At 34.9% G+C, this 18,938-nt stretch overlaps 1 protein-coding gene across 1 annotated transcript; it reads left to right on the top strand.

Moving 5' to 3' along the window:
* The first annotated feature begins 16,099 nt into the window (after nucleotides 1–16,099).
* Nucleotides 16,100–16,600, top strand: LOC141690758 (uncharacterized). Its single transcript, XM_074495550.1, has one exon. It carries the CDS (start codon nucleotides 16,100–16,102, stop codon nucleotides 16,598–16,600), a length of 501 nt encoding a protein of 166 aa, XP_074351651.1.
* Nucleotides 16,601–18,938: the final 2,338 nt, after the last annotated feature.

Below are 18,938 nucleotides of genomic sequence, written 5' to 3'. Positions count from 1 at the left end.
CACCTTAGATACTCACCCCTGGTATGTTTTTTAAAATCAGAACCATATGGGTCTCTTCTGCTGATTTCATTGTAATTTCTATGTTTAGGTCCATATTATCAGTAAGGTCCAGCCCATCCAAAGCTCTATGTTTTTTGGACTCAACGATAGTACTGTCTATCTCATTATTAGCTGGCTCGATTAACGTATTGACAACAATATGTGATCTTATTCCTTGAGTCCCGCCCACCTTTGAATTTTGAATTGGTTGACTTCCTGAAATATCTCTTCTTATCACTGATCCCTGATTTTGTGGCATGAACTTTGGATCCTGATTGAGAGAATCTTATCCTCTCTGATTGTTGGGATTTTCAAATTTTGAATTTGGACCCAGGTCATCCACTCCATTGTGAAGCTGCTGAGCACCAATTTGCTTGACTTGATGTCGAAATGGTGCACGCATCCAAGCATCATAAGGTTTAATGATTTCCTGTTCAGGTGTGACGAATAGTTGACTGCAGAGCTTTTCCGAATGCCCAAGAATGCCATAGATAAAACAGAAAGCAGGGATGTTCTCGTATTTAAACATTATCCAGTACCAGTCATCGCCTGTTTTTCAGAGTTTCATACGTCTCTTTAGAGGTTTTGATACATCTATCCACACCCTAACTCGCATGAACTCCCTCCATACTCCTACAAAATTACTGAGACATGATTCAATGAGTGTATCAATGTAGTTACCAACTTGTTTGATAATTTTTTTTGACATGAATCCCGCTCTCAAATCATGTATTTGTATCCATAGATCCATCGTATTGAGTTCTACATGCCTGGGGTTATCACCATCCTTCAGCCTAGCCATTATTAGAGCCTTTCTGTTAAAAGACCAAGAACATCCATCCATAACTCTTTTTACATCAACTTCAGAATAAAATTGAAATAGAAAAAGATTAGAATCTAGTTCCTTGATTTATACTCTCTTTTCAGGTTTCCATAAAGCAGCCAACATTTGTTGCATTGCTGGAAAATCAACACGACCATCTGATATGAATCTAGCTACGACAGAAAGCTTCGCATCAAAACCATACAATATAAGATCTCCATCTGTTGATATTTCTTCCTCGATAGCCAAAACCCCTTCTTCTTCATTCTCCAAGGAAATGTTGTTCATAGCATACGTTATACTACTGGTAGAAGCCATCGAAATTGCAAGGGCAAATCGATAACAAGGAATAGAATAAGACAAATCTCAAAAAAGACAAATCTCACATGAAAGACAAGGACAGACACACCATGTCACATAGACAAGATATAAGGTTTTTGTTATCTAGTTTTTAGAATGAATGGACAATATTTATTAAAAATAATGTTACAAATACCTTTTTTGGTAAAAAATAACAAAAATAACAATTTTTGGAGGGGGTGATGTTATAATGTGGACGTCCTTAAAACTTTTTAAAATAAAACTCTTGACTTTCTAGTTCATATCTCTTACCTTTCTATTTCATATAACTCATGCTTTTTGGCCTTTCAAATACCTTGTAATATCCATGTATTGTACTTATAAGTAGGTGCCAAAGTTAGGCTAGTATACATACTTGAAAGAAATACATTTTCACATATTTATTTACTCTACTATCACTCAGATATTATGATATATTTATAATAGGTTATCAGCGCGATTAGTTCAAGATTTGAAGGTCCGATTTGCTTAAAATTTTGGAGGACGCTTAGCTATTTGGGGTTAAGTCTTGCAGGAGAAAATAGTTTCAATACACTTAGCAATAATTTTAGCAACCACCTACATATCTTCTGCTCCATCCAAGGTATGTGTTTTTCTATGAAAATAACATGTTTTATGTGCATAAAATTACAATATGTGAAAATTTTGTCCTCTGCCTTTATGTATCATGTGCACTGATTTTTAAAACTTAAATGTGCTCACAACTTTGGAGTTCTCCTTTCTCGCATGTAAATTATTTATTTATTTTATTTTGATTTGAACAAGTTATGTTTAAGTTGGATTTTACATACCGAATTACTATAATATTAGGTACATAATTAGAAATCTTGACAAAAGTAAGAAACATGTCCCAAAAGTCACGTTGCTTTTGAATGAAAAGAAAAAAAATGAATCAAGTAAAAGTAACCAAAAAGACACCAACTTGTCTTTAGTATGTAATAGTCGGTGGGCGAGAAATATTAATTCAAATTTAATTAAAAGCTTGATTTTGCTGCATGCCAAATTCTATGCCTCGGATCCCTCTTAGTATTTAGGTTTCAATTTTTATGTTTTCTTCTGGACGGTAGCGAATAGATCTTGGCTGCACAATAAAAAGCTTTTCAATTAAAAGCTTGATTTCGATATCATTAAAATGACTCCATTTTTTTAAGTTTGAGAACATAAAAATAAAAAAAATATATTTAATTAATGACAAAAATGTGAATATATAGTCACTAGTCAGATATGTTATCTGTAATAACCCCAATTTTTGGAAATTTTTGAAACCCTTATGAATAGTGTTTTTGCTGAATGAGAAAAAAAATTTCATGCCACGCTATGTAGGGGTTCTGTTATTGATCTTATGGAATATTATTAGTACTCTATGTGGTATATAAGTGTGTGTAAAGATCGTCAGAATCCAATTCCGAACACTTTGATTTTCCCGGAAATCCAATAGATACGGAAAGAATTGAGTATAAGGTAACAGGATAAAAATGATTTAAATTAAAGGATTTTAAGAGAGGATCATAAAAGGAATACAATATATTGAGAAAGGTTAAGGGAACCTAAGTAATAAGATCCCGGGTATGATCCCTCAAACGATAAACGAAAACGAAAGTTAAGCGAACCGTATAACAGATCAGCGGTCATTAGGCAAACGATTAGGAAGTTAATCAAGGGGATTAGTGGGGATGATGTCATCCAACCAATAGAAAGAGGACAAGGAGGGGAGGATGACATCATGAGGATGACACAAGCATGACATGGGAAGGAAGGAGGTGTGGTTGAATGAGAACCACACAAATTCAAGGGCAACAAGGTAATTGACTAAATCAAACACAAAAACAAAGCAACCAAGCCAAGTAAAATCATTTTCATCAAAATCAAAAAGAACCAAGGCTTGTTCTTGAAGAAGCTCTCGGCTTTTTACTATTCAAAAGAGCAAGAAATTCAAAATCAAAGATCCAAGCTTCCTAAATTGGTGAGTTAATTCCCTAATCATCTTCATGCTTAGTTAGGGCTATATCATGAGTTTAAGCCATCAATTCCTTCTCCATCTTCTCCATTTAATCAAAGAAGAAGGCTATGAATAGTGTTTTCAAGTTTTTAACTTGAAGTTTTTCTTGTTTTCCTTGAAGATCCAAGCATTCCTAAGACTTCTCAAAGCTTCTTAAGGCTTCCTAGCTCCTCCCACCACTTCAAGGAAGGTATACCATCTCCAAACCCTAGATTCATATGTATTATAAGATGATTTTGATTAGTAGAATGATATTGTAGCTTGTTGTTGTGATTAGAGTTTGGGAATTGAGATGGTAGTGAAATGGAATGGTAAATGTTGTGGTTTTGATTAAAAGAACTTAAGTATGGTTAAAGTTAAGCTTAGTCATAAGTATGAATGTTAAAATTGAATTGGTTGAGGTTGTTATGATGTGATAAGGATGGATGTTGGTTGTATGTTGGATTTGAGGTTGAATTGGGAGGGTTTTGAATGGTTTAAAATATTGGAAATCGCGTAAACATAGCCGTCGTAACGTCCGATTTTCTTTGGACTGTTTTTGTGCATAACATTAGGACCCGAGAACCCCCTGCTAGATTATGACCACTGCCATTTTTAGATAGCTCATGTTACGAGCTTCATTTTGATATATAGTTCGTTCGATTCCGATGCACGGTTTAGGAGAAACGACCGTTTCAAGTAACGGCGTTTCGCGAACGAAACTTTTCCCCTCGCCTTACTTTGAAACATAGGTTAAAGACCAAAAAGGGTTAATTAATGCATGAAACATTTATGGTAAGTGTGTTAGGCAGTTGGTAAGACACTCGCGAAGGAATCGCCTTAAAACTCGTAAAGGATTAAATTATTAAAAATGGTGGAGCCGAGGGTACCCGGGTGACTTAAGCAAATCAGTAAGCGCAAAATAAGCGTTAGAGTCTAAGTTAGTTAAAGTATAGATTTACAAGTGACTTTGGTTTAATTCCAACTTACTTGTTATTTTTAGGTTACCAGACTCGTCCCGAACCTTTTATCACCCCAAGTCGCTCAGACAAGTTTTCTACCCGTATAACTGTTGTTGTGATGTATATGTGTATATGCATGATCTTGCGATAAATGCATATTGGTTATTAGCAAATTCTTGCGATATATTGTAGCATGTGATATGGTATATATGCATGCCTGTTTCATATTCTTGATTTATATATATGTTGGTTCAAATGCTTATAGTTGCATAATACCTATGCTAGAGATAAGCGGTATTTGAGTTACCCTTAGTATAGGGGATAAAAGGTGAACATATTTCTAAACCGGGAGGCGAGGCTCCCGAGTATAATATATATTTATATATATTTATATATTGATATAGTTTTTAAAACTATTAATCGAATAAGGTTTATTCAATAACTTTATTTTATTTAATGAATATTATTACGAATATTCATTCGAGGACTTATGACTCCTTTTATTTTATTATTTGAATATTATTTGAATATTCATTTGAGGATGTATGACTCCTTTATTTTATTTAATGAATATTGTTTATAATATTCATTCGAGGTATTATGACTCCGCTTACTATTTATTAATATTCTTTATTTTATTAAAGAATAATGTTCGATAATCAAACTTACTTTTGATATTCAAGTAAAGATATTACTTTCGTATAAGTATATATTTGATTAATTGCTATTCATTCAAGTATAAGTTTTCCAACTTCTACCTCAATTATTCTTTATGGGAATATTATTTAAATAATAATATTCAGATATTTCTTTCATATTGGGACTGATTTATTTTATTAAATCAGCATTACTCCAAACATTCTTAAAAATGTTTTCGAGTCTTCAAAATGATTTTTAAAAGTTAGAGCGAATCCCAAAACTCATTTTTATATTTAAGATCTTCCTTTTAAAGGGGATTTAAATATTCGTTCAAAACCTGAGGGATCCGGCTCTATGGTGTATTTTATATTCGCAACAAGGTTGCTGTTTTGATAAATGAATTGATTACTTGCCCAATGTTCGGGAAGTAAGCCCATCTAATTGAGTCGGCATAAGCGACAGGCCGGGGTACGGTCTATCAAAGTGTAAGTGGCTGGGTGGCAGTCCATCAACGCGTGAGTGGCCGGGTAACGGTCTAGCGCGAGGTCCTAATGCGGCCAGGGTGATGACCGGTGAGGAATTCATCCATCTACAGTAGAAAAGGTTACTTATTGGTATCTTTGCCTGATCAGCAAGATATCTGGTTTATGCCAAAATTCTTTTCCTTTCCAAAATTCATTGGATATTATAACTCTGTTCATACTTTACATGACAGAGATTTTCAGGAAATGTATGAGATATATATATATGGATATATATATATCAGGACTTAATGAAGCATCTCGTAACTTCATTATTTCAATGATATTTCAAGGATTGAATCTATTCAAGTCTTATCTTGTAGTCTCATCTATGTGATGAACTTTTGAAACTATTATATCTTGAACGGTGGTAGTTCAAGTAGTTTTGGAAAAGATATAAGTATATTGGAGTATCTTGTAACTTCATCTTTTAAACTTATATCTAGTAAATGATTATCTTATGCATGACAAAGATTTTCAGAAAAATGTTGAGACAAGGTTAAATATATGAGATCACCTTGCAACGATATTTTTATACAGTTATACACTGGAACTCTGTGTGTATTATGCATGGAAGAGGACTTCCAATATTTTGAAAAGTATATATATATATATATATATACTGAATATTTTGCGACTTCATCGCATTAAGATATCAACTTGGTTCATTTCTTTTGACCAAGACTTTCATGAGTACTATGAGAAGGCTCATATATTGTTAATCATTATACATATTATTTTGGTGGGCTTGCTGCTCACCCTTGCTTTCTTCTTTCATCACGCAACATCAGATAGATAAGATGAACCGGACCAAGCTCCCGATTCGCAAGAGGTTAGGAGACGTTCCGCAGTTTTCTAGAAGCACTGATGCCGCCGTAGCTGAGGTAGGAACTACCAATAGGCTAGGCTTTCAACTTCTGATGTACCAGATTTATGTATATTTATGAATTGTAATAATGGCAAAGAAATGTAAATTTAGTCAGAAAACCTTTTAAGGTGTATTGGCAGATAATTGTGGAATAAAACGACTTGTGATTATTTTTGGATATTCATCTCTGAGACTATAACTTATGGTGTGTGTGTTTATTGTGGGGTCACAGTACAGAGTAGTTGATAATTTATTAAGATTGGGTGTTATTAAGGGAAATGGAACTCGTGACAACCCGGATCCCCGACCCCGGATTTGGGGGTGTTACAGAAATGGTATCAGAGCTAAGCGTTATAAACCTCAGAGATGATGGGACGTTAAGATAATAAGTTCACAAAGATAATAAGAACTCTTGCCAAGTTCATAGTCGGACTACCTGACGTAGTACTGACAGTTAAAACCCTTATGGGAACCCTTATAAATGTAGCGATAGAAGCGTAGTTCGTTATCGTATATGGTAGCGGGACTCCGAACCCTGAAGTTGAGGAACATCAACGCGATGATGTTTTATTATTTATTGGGGATCAGATTATGGATCCGATAGAGCGTCCTAACGCGGGACCGGATGATGTTGATATTGAGGATGTAGCGGTTGAGGATGTTGTCCTAGAAGGGATAGTTGCTGAGGAGGATCCCATGGAGGATCCTGACAAGAATGAATAAAGGACCACTGAGGAATTGATGACCATGATTAGGGCAACTACCAGAGGTAGGATTGGCCGGTCACTACCGGAGGTTCGTTCAAGTTGTAAAGATAGTAGCCCCTTTAACGCGGCTTACTCGTAAGACTGAGAAGTTCGAATGGACAGAGAAATGCGAGAATAGCTTTCAAGAACTGAAGCAGAGGTTGGTGATGGCCCCTATGCTGGCGTTGCCGGATGGAAAAAGGAGATTTTGTGATTTGTAAGTGACGCTTCGCATAAGGAATTAGGGTGCTTCTTAGCACAGCAAGATAATCGCGTCTGCGTCAAGACAATTAAGGTAATATGAAATTCGATATCCCCGCCCATGAGCTTAGGCTCGTGGCAATAGTTTTACCCTAAAGATTGGAGGCACTACTTGTATGGAGAGAAGTGCGAGAATTACCTAAGCCATAAGTGCTCTAGTACATTCTTACGTAGAAAGAGCTCAACATACGCCAGAGGAGGCGGTTAGAGCTAATCAAGAATTATGATTGGGAGATTCTTTATCATTCGGGGAAAGCCAATATGGTGGCTGATGCCCTTAGTAAAAAGGAGAGACTCAAGATGATAATGTCTTTTGGAGAGTTTATAAGATATTTTGAGAAAATGGAAATAGTAGTGAAGGTAACCGGAGCCGGTACCGAAAAGCTGTTTGAGATAGCAATACAGCCCGAATTATTGGAAAAGATCATATTGTGCCAGAAAAAGTTATGAATGAAGGCAGAGAGCCAACAAATAGATAAGAGGTTAATACCGAGAAAGATGAGAAGGGAATAATGAGGTATTCCTACAGAATTTGGGTTCCAAATGTTCAAGAGCTTAAAGATGAGATCTTAGATGAAAGCTAGTTTGAGGAATAAGATTTAGAGCAAACCCTGAACGTGATAGTCAGGGAGATCGCCATCAAGATAGAAGGAACCCATGACATAATGGAGTGGAAAATGAGGATTTTAAATTAAAAGATGACCCCAATTATGGGGAGTAGGATGAAACATTTCATACTAAGGAAACAAAAAGTCGAGTAAGGAAAGGAGACCCGAGATGGTACCCCTATACGGCAATTCATGGACCTGTCTAAAGAGAACTTAGACTATTATCCCCAACCACCACCCTGAGGAGACAGTACGGTGAGAAATTCTTTCAGGACCTTTAAGTCGCTTAGCTCTCAGAGTTCCATGGAACAAGCTGACCCAGCCGAGGCAAGAGCCTGGCTAAAGGAAATAGAGGAATCATTTGAGATTCTAAATGATTGACGAACCACAAAGGACTGTTTTTGTCACTTACCCTCCTAAGAGAGAGGCCACCCGCTGGTGAAAGACCAAGAAAGGCACAGAGCCAGAGGTTATAATAAACTGATTTAAGTTCAGTCAATTGTTTTAGGAAAGTACTTCCCAAGGTTATGGAGATAGTGTAAAAGCTTTAGAGACAGAACAAAGGCAGACGAGTATGATGTATTATGAATCTAAGTTGTAAAAGTTATCAAGATTCGTTCTGAGGACACGAATCCAGAATGACGGGATGTATGAAATCAATGTTTATGTTGTGTTGGTCCATGAAATAATGATAAGAGAAAGGAAAATAAAAAGAATCAGTGGAGAATTTTTTTTTCAAAAGTATATAGACAATGATTCTAGTATTAGTATATGGTATTTTGATATGCCCTGTATCTAGGGAATACAGGAGGAACGATTCAAGGATAACCTTAGAGGTTTTACAAGGAGAAAGGTAATATTCAAAATTCTCAAGAATAAAAATGTTGATGAAGGAAATATGACATAATTATAATGATGCCAAGTGGGGCACGTGTTAAACCACGAGAAAGTATGGATCGAACCAGTAATGGTCGAAATTGTTCAGGGCAATTAGGACTTAAGATAAAAAATGTTCTAAGTATGATTGAGAGTCAGTCTTGACAGTGATTAGCCTCTAAAGATTGAGGCAATAACTTATGGAATAATGGTGATATTTTTTTTTTCTTTTCTTTCCCATCTGATTTTAAGGAAAACATCTTCACTCAAGCAGTGATCGGAAATAAGGTAGAAAATTTAATTGGAGGTGGTTAAAATGACATTGACTGTAAGGAAATTTTACTATCAGGAAAGGCCAAAGAGCTGGCCGACACTTTAAAGGTAAGTGGATAATTATAGGCACGTGTGCCAAAAGAAAACAGTGATGATGGTTAAAAATGTGAAGGTTGAATTATAGTTTGGAAGATTGACATTCCTTCTGATGACTGTGCAATACCCAACCGTAATAGTAGTTGGTAAAGGTTTAATTCGTGTAATCGCCATGAGCGGGCTATCTATCTTAGGAGGTCCTATCTTGAGATAAGCCAGGACAATGTTTCAAAAAGGACTAGACGAACCTTTGAGTTAAGTCTTCTATTTAAGGCATATGATTAAGAATGGTATTAACCTGCTATCGTTGCTTTGATTGAAACTCTTCTGCAATTTTATCTACTTCATGTCATGAAAGTACGTCAGAGTTTGGAGTGTTCTTCATGAATTGTGATTGGTGGTTATGTTAACTCCTTAGGAGAATTAGATACGAGATGTATGGACTCCGTATGGTTAGATATTAAGATTTTATGGAAAAGTGAATGACGATAGTAGGTCAGTGGTGGACCATAGTAAGGCAGCAATGATTCTGCGAGTAATGAGCTGATTACAACCGTGAGAGTTGTATTGGAATGGGTGTTGAGATTGAGTACCACTAATCGGGTCGTGGTAGTGTATAAGTTATCATTGATAGACTAATTAAGTAGAGTATCTACCTAGTGAATTATTATTCTTTCTTATCAATAGAGAGTCGTATTATTATACGAGGAAGGTTGTGGTGCAAGCATAGAATTCTAGTAGCGATGATGTATAGAATGAGATCCCAGATTCGATTTTCGATGTCGAGGGAGTTTCAAAGGTGATTGTGTATAAGCTCGAGGAAGAGCATGGGTCCATAGAATGATGAACGGAATAGAAATATTTAGGCATGTGAAATAGGATGCTATAATACTTGATGTTGATATAAATACATATATGTTTTGTTCTCCTATGAAAAACCTCTATAGTTCAGAGGTAGGTTCCAAGCCAGATATTTTGTGGCAGTATATTTTTTTATATATATATAATTCTCTTCAGTTCGTTCTTTTCTCTTCTTTTCATTTCATGTAATTTGAGAAGAACAACCCTTCCAGAATGGGAGGTATTGCCGAATGACTGTCTATCTGTGTGATAGAAGCCTAGTAGGATACCAACTATTGTTTAATTGCTTGTCAAGTACTAAAGGATGGCCACCTTCTGTACTAACTATGCGAGATAACAAGTGTTCATGATCATAGTGATCTCTCAATAAATTCCTTTACTTCTATATGATTGATCAAACTTTGGGAAATAGAAACAGCTGAAAAAGGAGTAATAAAGTTGTGGTAGTATTCGGAATGGAAACACATTCGTGATACTAAGGTTGACGTGGTTATTAAAAGGTTATAGAACGCTAACGAGCAAAAGTATAACCAGTATAATATTAGGAACGGAAGGTAGTAGCGATTACGAACTGGAAAAGAATGGGTATTGAGAAGCAAAAGCTCTAATGCTAAAAGCTATAATGAGAGTCTGTGCAATAGACTTGAAAAAAATTGGAATGATCACTTAACACGGATTGAGTTTTCTTACGACAATAGATCATATGTCAGTATTGAGATATCGCCTTATGAGATCCTTGAGGGAAGACAATATCGATCTCCCTTATGTTAGGATAAAGTTGTAGAGCGCAAGATGCTCGGACCAGCAGTGGTCTAAAGGACCAAGGATATGATAGATCTAATCAGAGGATGGCTGGTAGTAGCCCAAGATGGACATGACACGAAAGGACAAAGAGTATGAAATAGGGGACCTAGTAATGTTATAGGTATCCCTTGGAAAGGATTGATGAGGTTCGGAAAGAAAGGAAAGCTAAGTCTATAATTTGTTGGACCCTTGGATATATTAAGATGTTTGGGAAGTTAGCATATGAGCTAGCCCTAACCCCGAACATGTAGCAGGTCGTAACGTGTTTCACGTATCAATGTTAAGGAAGTGTAATTCAGATGCCAGATAAATAGAGGCATATGAGCGCATAGATATGCAACCCGACGTAACCTATATGGAGCAACCAGGAAGGGTTATAGAGTGAAAAGGAACAAGTGCTTAGGAGAAGGATTATCAAACTAGGCAGAGTTGGTGGTAGGACCACAATGTTGAAAATTGACTAGAGAGTTAGAAGGCACAATGCTAGAAAAGCATCCCCAACTGTTTTCTATCTGATTCCGGGATGGAATCCTTTTAAGGAGGGGAGACTGTAATAACCCCAATTTTTGGAAATTTTTGAAACCCTTATGAATAGTGTTTTTGCTGAATGAGAAAATTTTTTCATGCCACGCTATGTAGGGGTTCTGTTATTGATCTTATGGAATATTATTAGTACTCTATGTGGTATATAAGTGTGTGTAAAGATCGTCAGAATCCAATTCCGAACACTTTGATTTTCCCGGAAATCCAATAGATACGGAAAGAATTGAGTATAAGGTAACAGGATAAAAAGGATTTAAATTAAAGGATTTTAAGAGAGGATCATAAAAGGAATACAATATATTGAGAAAGGTTAAGGGAACCTAAGTAATAAGATCCCGGGTATGATCCCTCAAACGATAAACGAAAACGAAAGTTAAGCGAACCGTATAACAGATCAGCGGTCATTAGGCAAACGATTAGGAAGTTAATCAAGGGGATTAGTGGGGATGATGTCATCCAACCAATAGAAAGAGGACAAGGAGGGGAGGATGACATCATGAGGATGACACAAGCATGACATGGGAAGGAAGGAGGTGTGGTTGAATGAGAACCACACAAATTCAAGGGCAACAAGGTAATTGACTAAATCAAACACAAAAACAAAGCAACCAAGCCAAGTAAAATCATTTTCATCAAAATCAAAAAGAACCAAGGCTTGTTCTTGAAGAAGCTCTCGGCTTTTTACTATTCAAAAGAGCAAGAAATTCAAAATCAAAGATCCAAGCTTCCTAAATTGGTGAGTTAATTCCCTAATCATCTTCATGCTTAGTTAGGGCTATATCATGAGTTTAAGCCATCAATTCCTTCTCCATCTTCTCCATTTAATCAAAGAAGAAGGCTATGAATAGTGTTTTCAAGTTTTTAACTTGAAGTTTTTCTTGTTTTCCTTGAAGATCCAAGCATTCCTAAGACTTCTCAAAGCTTCTTAAGGCTTCCTAGCTCCTCCCACCACTTCAAGGAAGGTATACCATCTCCAAACCCTAGATTCCTATGTATTATAAGATGTTTTTGATTAGTAGAATGATATTGTATCTTGTTGTTGTGATTAGAGTTTGGGAATTGAGATGGTAGTGAAATGGAATGGTAAATGTTGTGGTTTTGATTAAAAGAACTTAAGTATGGTTAAAGTTAAGCTTAGGCATAAGTATGAATGTTAAAATTGAATTGGTTGAGGTTGTTATGATGTGATAAGGATGGATGTTGGTTGTATATTGGATTTGAGGTTGAATTGGGAGGGTTTTGAATGGTTTAAAATATTGGAAATCGCGTAAACATAGCCGTCGTAACATCCGATTTTCTTTGGACTGTTTTTGTGCATAATATTAGGACCCGAGAACCCCCTGCTAGATTATAACCACTGCCATGTTTAGATAGCTCATGTTACGAGCTTCGTTTTGATATATAGTTCGTTCGATTCCGATGCACGGTTTAGGAGAAACGACCGTTTCAACTAACGGCGTTTCGCGAACGAAACTTTTCCCCTCGCCTTACTTTGAAACATAGGTTAAAGACCAAAAAGGGTTAATTAATGCATGAAACATTTATGGTAAGTGTGTTAGGCAGTTGGTAAGACACTCGCGAAGGAATCACCTTAAAACTCGTAAAGGATTAAATTATTAAAAATGGTGGAGCCGAGGGTACCCGGGTGACTTAAGCAAATCAGTAAGCGCAAAATAAGCGTTCGAGTCTAAGTTAGTTAAAGTATAGATTTACAAGTGACTTTGGTTTAATTCCAACTTACTTGTTATTTATAGGTTACCAGACTCGTCCCGAGCCTTTTATCACCCCAAGTCGCTCAGGCAAGTTTTCTACCCGTATAACTGTTGTTGTGATGTATATGTGTATATGCATGATCTTGCGATAAATGCATATTGGTTATTAGCAAATTCTTGCGATATATTGTAGCATGTGATATGGTATATATGCATGCCTGTTTCATATTCTTGATTTATATATCTGTTGGTTCAAATGCTTATAGTTGCATAATACCTATGCTAGAGATAAGCGGTATTTGAGTTACCCTTAGTATAGGGGATAAAAGGTGAACATATTTCTAAACCGGGAGGCGAGGCTCCCGAGTATAATATATATTTATATATATTTATATATTGATATAGTTTTTAAAACTATTAATCGAATAAGGTTTATTCGATAACTTTATTTTATTTAATGAATATTATTACGAATATTCATTCGAGGACTTATGACTCCTTTTATTTTATTATTTGAATATTATTTGAATATTCATTTGAGGATGTATGACTCCTTTATTTTATTTAATGAATATTGTTTATAATATTCATTCGAGGTATTATGACTCCGCTTACTATTTATTAATATTCTTTATTTTATTAAAGAATAATGTTCGATAATCAAACTTACTTTTGATATTCAAGTAAAGATATTACTTTCGTATAAGTATATCTTTGATTAATTGCTATTCATTCAAGTATAAGTTTTCCAACTTCTACCTCAATTATTCTTTATGGGAATATTATTTAAATAATAATATTCAGATATTTCTTTCATATTGGGACTGATTTATTTTATTAAATCAGCATTACTCCAAACATTCTTAAAAATGTTTTCGAGTCTTCAAAATGATTTTTAAAAGTTAGAGCGGATCCCAAAACTCATTTTTATATTTAAGATCTTCCTTTTAAAGGGGATTTAAATACTCGTTCAAAACCTGAGGGATCCGGCTCTATGGTGTATTTTATATTCGCAACAAGGTTGCTATTTTGATAAATGAATTGATTACTTGCCCAATGTTCGGGAAGTAAGCCCATCTAATTGAGTCGGCATAAGCGACAGGCCGGGGTACGGTCTATCAAAGTGTAAGTGGCTGGGTGGCAGTCCATCAACGCGTGAGTGGCCGGGTAACGGTCTAGCGCGAGGTCCTAATGCGGCCAGGGTGATGACCGGTGAGGAATTCATCCATCTACAGTAGAAAAGGTTACTTATTGGTATCTTTGCCTGATCAGCAAGATATCTGGTTTATGCCAAAATTCTTTTCCTTTCCAAAATTCATTGGATATTATAACTCTGTTCATACTTTACATGACAGAGATTTTCAGGAAATGTATGAGATATATATATATATATATGGATATATATATCAGGACTTAATGAAGCATCTCGTAACTTCATTATTTCAATGATATTTCAAGGATTGAATCTATTCAAGTCTTATCTTGTAGTCTCATCTATGTGATGAACTTTTGAAACTATTATATCTTGAACGGTGGTAGTTCAAGTAGTATTTGGAAAAGATATAAGTATATTGGAGTATCTTGTAACTTCATCTTTTAAACTTATATCTAGTAAATGATTATCTTATGCATGACAAAGATTTTCAGAAAAACGTTGAGACAAGGTTAGATATATGAGATCACCTTGCAACGATATTTTTATACAGTTATACACTGGAACTCTGTGTGTATTATGCATGGAAGAGGACTTCCAATATTTTGAAAAGTATATATGTATATATATATACTGAATATTTTGCGACTTCATCACATTAAGATATCAACTTGGTTCATTTCTTTTGACCAAGACTTTCATGAGTACTATGAGAAGGCTCATATATTGTTAATCATTATATATATTATTTTGGTGGGCTTGCTGCTCACCCTTGCTTTCTTCTTTCATCACGCAACATCAGATAGATAAGATGAACCGGACCAAGCTCCCGATTCGTAAGAGGTTAGGAGACGTTCCGCAGTTTTCTAGAAGCACTGATGCCGCCGTAGCTGAGGTAGGAACTACCAATAGGCTAGGCTTTCAACTTCTGATGTACCAGATTTATGTATATTTATGAATTGTAATAATGGCAAAGAAATGTAAATTTAGTCAGAAAACCTTTTAAGGTGTATTGGCAGATAATTGTGGAATAAAATGACTTGTGATTATTTTTGGATATTCATCTCTGAGACTATAACTTATGGTGTGTGTGTTTATTGTGGGGTCACAGTACAGAGTAGTTGATAATTTATTAAGATTGGGTGTTATTAAGGGAAATGGAACTCGTGACAACCCGGATCCCCGACCCCGGATTTGGGGGTGTTACATTATCTTAGTGTATAATATGACTTTGGTGCATATCATGTAATTATCAATATAGTGGGTCTTCTTATATACTTTGATAAATAACAACAGACCAGTATATGGCTAAATTTTTGGATTATACATGCTTATTTGATATTAATTGAAATTTTATGTATTATTCATGCACTTGTAAGGACTTGTTATTTAATTTTATTTTCTGCTTATGTTATTTGATAGCTTTATAAAATGTCAAATTTTACCAAACTTGAAAATGAGGCTCTTGATATTACTGAAAATAATTACTTGTCGTGGATATTGGATATCGAAATTCACTTGTCTGCACAAGATCTTGGAAATACAATCAAATAGGGAAATTAAGAGTCTGTATCGAATCGCGTAAAAGCTGTGATTTTTCTTCGTCGCCATCTCCATGAAGCACTTAAAAGTGAATATTTTACTATGAAAGACCCTCTTAAATTATGTAAAAATTTAAAAGATAGGTATGATCATCAAAAAACATTGATTCTCCCAAAAGCTCGTTATGATTGGCTGCATTTGAGGTTGCAAGGTCTTAAAACTGCCAGTGAATATAATTCCGTACTTTTTAAAATAACTTCTCAACTAAAACTATGTGGAGAAAAAATCACTGATGCGGATATGATAGAAAAAACTTACTCAACTTTTCATGGCTCAAATGTACACCTTTAACAACAATATCATGAAAAAGATTTACAAAATATTCAGACTTTATTTCTTATCTTCTTGTTACTGAACAAAATAATAAACTTTCGATGAAGAATTATGAGTCTCGCCCAACTGGATCTATCGCTTTCCCTGAAGCGAATATGGCAACATATAACTATGGGCGTGAACGAGGTGGCGGGCGTGGGCGATGTGGTGGTCGTGGTCGTAGATTTAGTCATGGTTATAGTCGTGGACAAGGAACACGTGGTTGCGGGTCTCAAATTCAAAATCACCCTCTTTTCAAGTTTGATAAATCTAATGCCAACCAGAAGTTGGAGAAAAATATGGACAAGGAGAAAAAGAAAAAGACTGCTGAAAATGAATGTTATAGATGTGGAATGAAGGGCTATTGGTCGCGTACCTGTCGTAAGCCAAAACATCTGGTTGATCTTTATCAAGCATCCCTGAAGGATAAAGGCAAGAATGTTGAAACAAATTTGGTGTTTGAAGATAAAGATTATGTTGACAATCTCTTTAAAATGACATATCTGGATACAGCTGATTTGTCTGAGACTCTTGATGACACCACAACTCCAAATGACAAATAAATTTGCTTCTTTACCTTACATATTTCAATTATTTGCATATGCAAAGATTATGATCATATATCTTTATGATGATTATAATTATTACTAATTATATATTTATCTATTAACGAAGCAGTATGGATGTTTCTCATTCTCGCATTGGATTTATAACAAAAGAAACATATATTTATCTTGTAGATAGTGCAACTACTCACACGATTCTTAAAAATAAAAATCGTTTCATCTCCTTAAAAAATATGAAGGAAATGTTTGCACAATTTATGAAAGCATAAAACTGATCAAAGGCTTCGGAAGAGCTATTATATTATTTCACGAAGGAATAAAATTTGCAATAAATGATGCACTATTCTCCCCAAAATCACAGAGAAACTTAGTAAGTTCAAAAGATATTCGCAGAAATGGATATCATGTTGAAATAGTGAATAAAGATAATAAAGAATTTATTTATATCATAAGCATTATTTCAGGTAGCAAATCTGTTAAAGAAAAGTTACCAGCTTTTACTTCTGACACTTCGATTCGAAATATAGAGGTTAATGCCACGATAACCCAGAAGTTTACAGATGAAAATAATTTTACTATTTGGTATAACCGGCTGGGGCATCCTAGGTCAATTATGATGCGAAAAACTATTGAGAATTCACATGTGCATTTATTAAAAAACCAGAAGATTATTCAATCTAATGAATTTTCAAGTGCTGCTTGCTCTCAAGAAAAATGAATTATTAGGACTTCTTTGACAAAAATTGGCACAGAATCCCCTAAAGTTTTGGAAAGAATACAGGAGATATATTATTGTGCAAGACATGCCTATACTTTAACAAGACTAAGTCAAATTGACAACCCTAAGTACGTTGTATTATAATCTTAGTTTGCATTTTGTATTGTAACATTTAAAGTATGTAAAAATGTCAAAAGAGCAGACTGGAGTCTTTTTGTTTAAACATTATCAAGCCTAAGGATTCTATCTAGAAGAAGATCAAGAAGATCATGCCTCAGAAGAATTATGAAGAAGCTTGGAGTTGAATAAATCTGTTTTAATAAAAATATTCTAAAATCATGCCTCAGAAGAATTATGAAGAAGCTTGGAGTTGAATAAATCTGTTTTAATAAAAATATTCTAAGTCAAGATCTCTACAAGTCACAAATTTAATATTATAGAGAAGCCATTCGAGAACTCCAAATGTCTTATCGAGAAGTCAGGAAAGCTACTAGAGAACTCAGAGATATCGACAAGCCAATTGAAGACATGAAGATTGAAGATATCGACAAGTCATTTCTTCACTAGAGAACTCAGAGTTATTGACAAGTCAAATATCACTAGAGAACTCTGAGTTATCGACAAGTCAATTATCACTAGAGAACTCTGAGTTGTCGACAAGTCAATTTGTCACTAGAGAACTCAGAGTTATCTACAAGGCAAAGTGAAGACATGAAGTGAAGAGATCTCGACAAGCTAAATTCTCTTATAGAGAACTCGGAGACCTCTACAAGTCAAATCTACTATGGAGAATTAGAGATCTCGATAAGTCAATATACTTATCGAGATGTCAAGATCTCTATATGCCTAAATGGAGATCTCGAGGTAAAATGTTAAGTACAAATTGCAGACCAGTTCAATATCCAAGATTAACAATCAATAAACAATCTAACCAGCTGGATTGACAAGTCTACAAAAAGCAGCTTGAAGAATGTGCAAGATCAATGGTGAAGATTAATTGACAGAGGAAGATCAAAGTTAACACATTGTGCAAAGATATGCTAAGCCATAAATGGAAGATATACTTTTCCCAAAATGGAATGACTAATGACAGCTTACTAAAGTAAATAGCATGTCTTATTACACACTGTGTAAACCAGTAGTTAACTAAAATATAAAGTTAACATTGGTCCTTTGTTAGAGGTAATAATTTTTTAGAAAAGAAAATCTTGTATTTCTCTCAAGAAGAAGCTAAGCTCTTTATAAACAAAGAGCCTAGAAATTTTGTAGCAAAACATTCTTAATTTTAATATAAAATTAAGTGAGTTTTGAAAGATCTGTGTTCGCTGTTATTGATTGTTTAAATTACAGTATCAACACATATCACTGCAAGATTACATTTACTTTATTCAAACCATAATACTTCAAGAAAAGCACAAAACACCAAAAACACATTCACCCCCCCAAGTGTGTACTTTATTTCCTAACAAGTGGGTATCAGAGCAAAATCTGAAAGTAAACAGATTCAATATCTTGGAAGAATGAATACACAGAAAATTAGTAGCATCAAAATCCCTACTTTTGATAAATCTAACTATGCTCTATGGAAGAAGAAAATGATGCTGTTTATCAGAATGG

This window comes from Apium graveolens, chromosome 1, assembly GCF_009905375.1.
Source record: "Apium graveolens cultivar Ventura chromosome 1, ASM990537v1, whole genome shotgun sequence".
Lineage (NCBI taxonomy): Eukaryota > Viridiplantae > Streptophyta > Magnoliopsida > Apiales > Apiaceae > Apium > Apium graveolens.
Note: the sequence above shows the minus strand (reverse complement) of the source record. Positions and strands in the feature narration are given on the sequence as shown.

What these genes read in the sequence shown, in the direction of transcription:
- LOC141690758 (XM_074495550.1), top strand. Translation starts at nt 16,100, where the DNA reads ATGAAGAATTATGAGTCTCGCCCAACTGGATCTATCGCTTTCCCTGAA.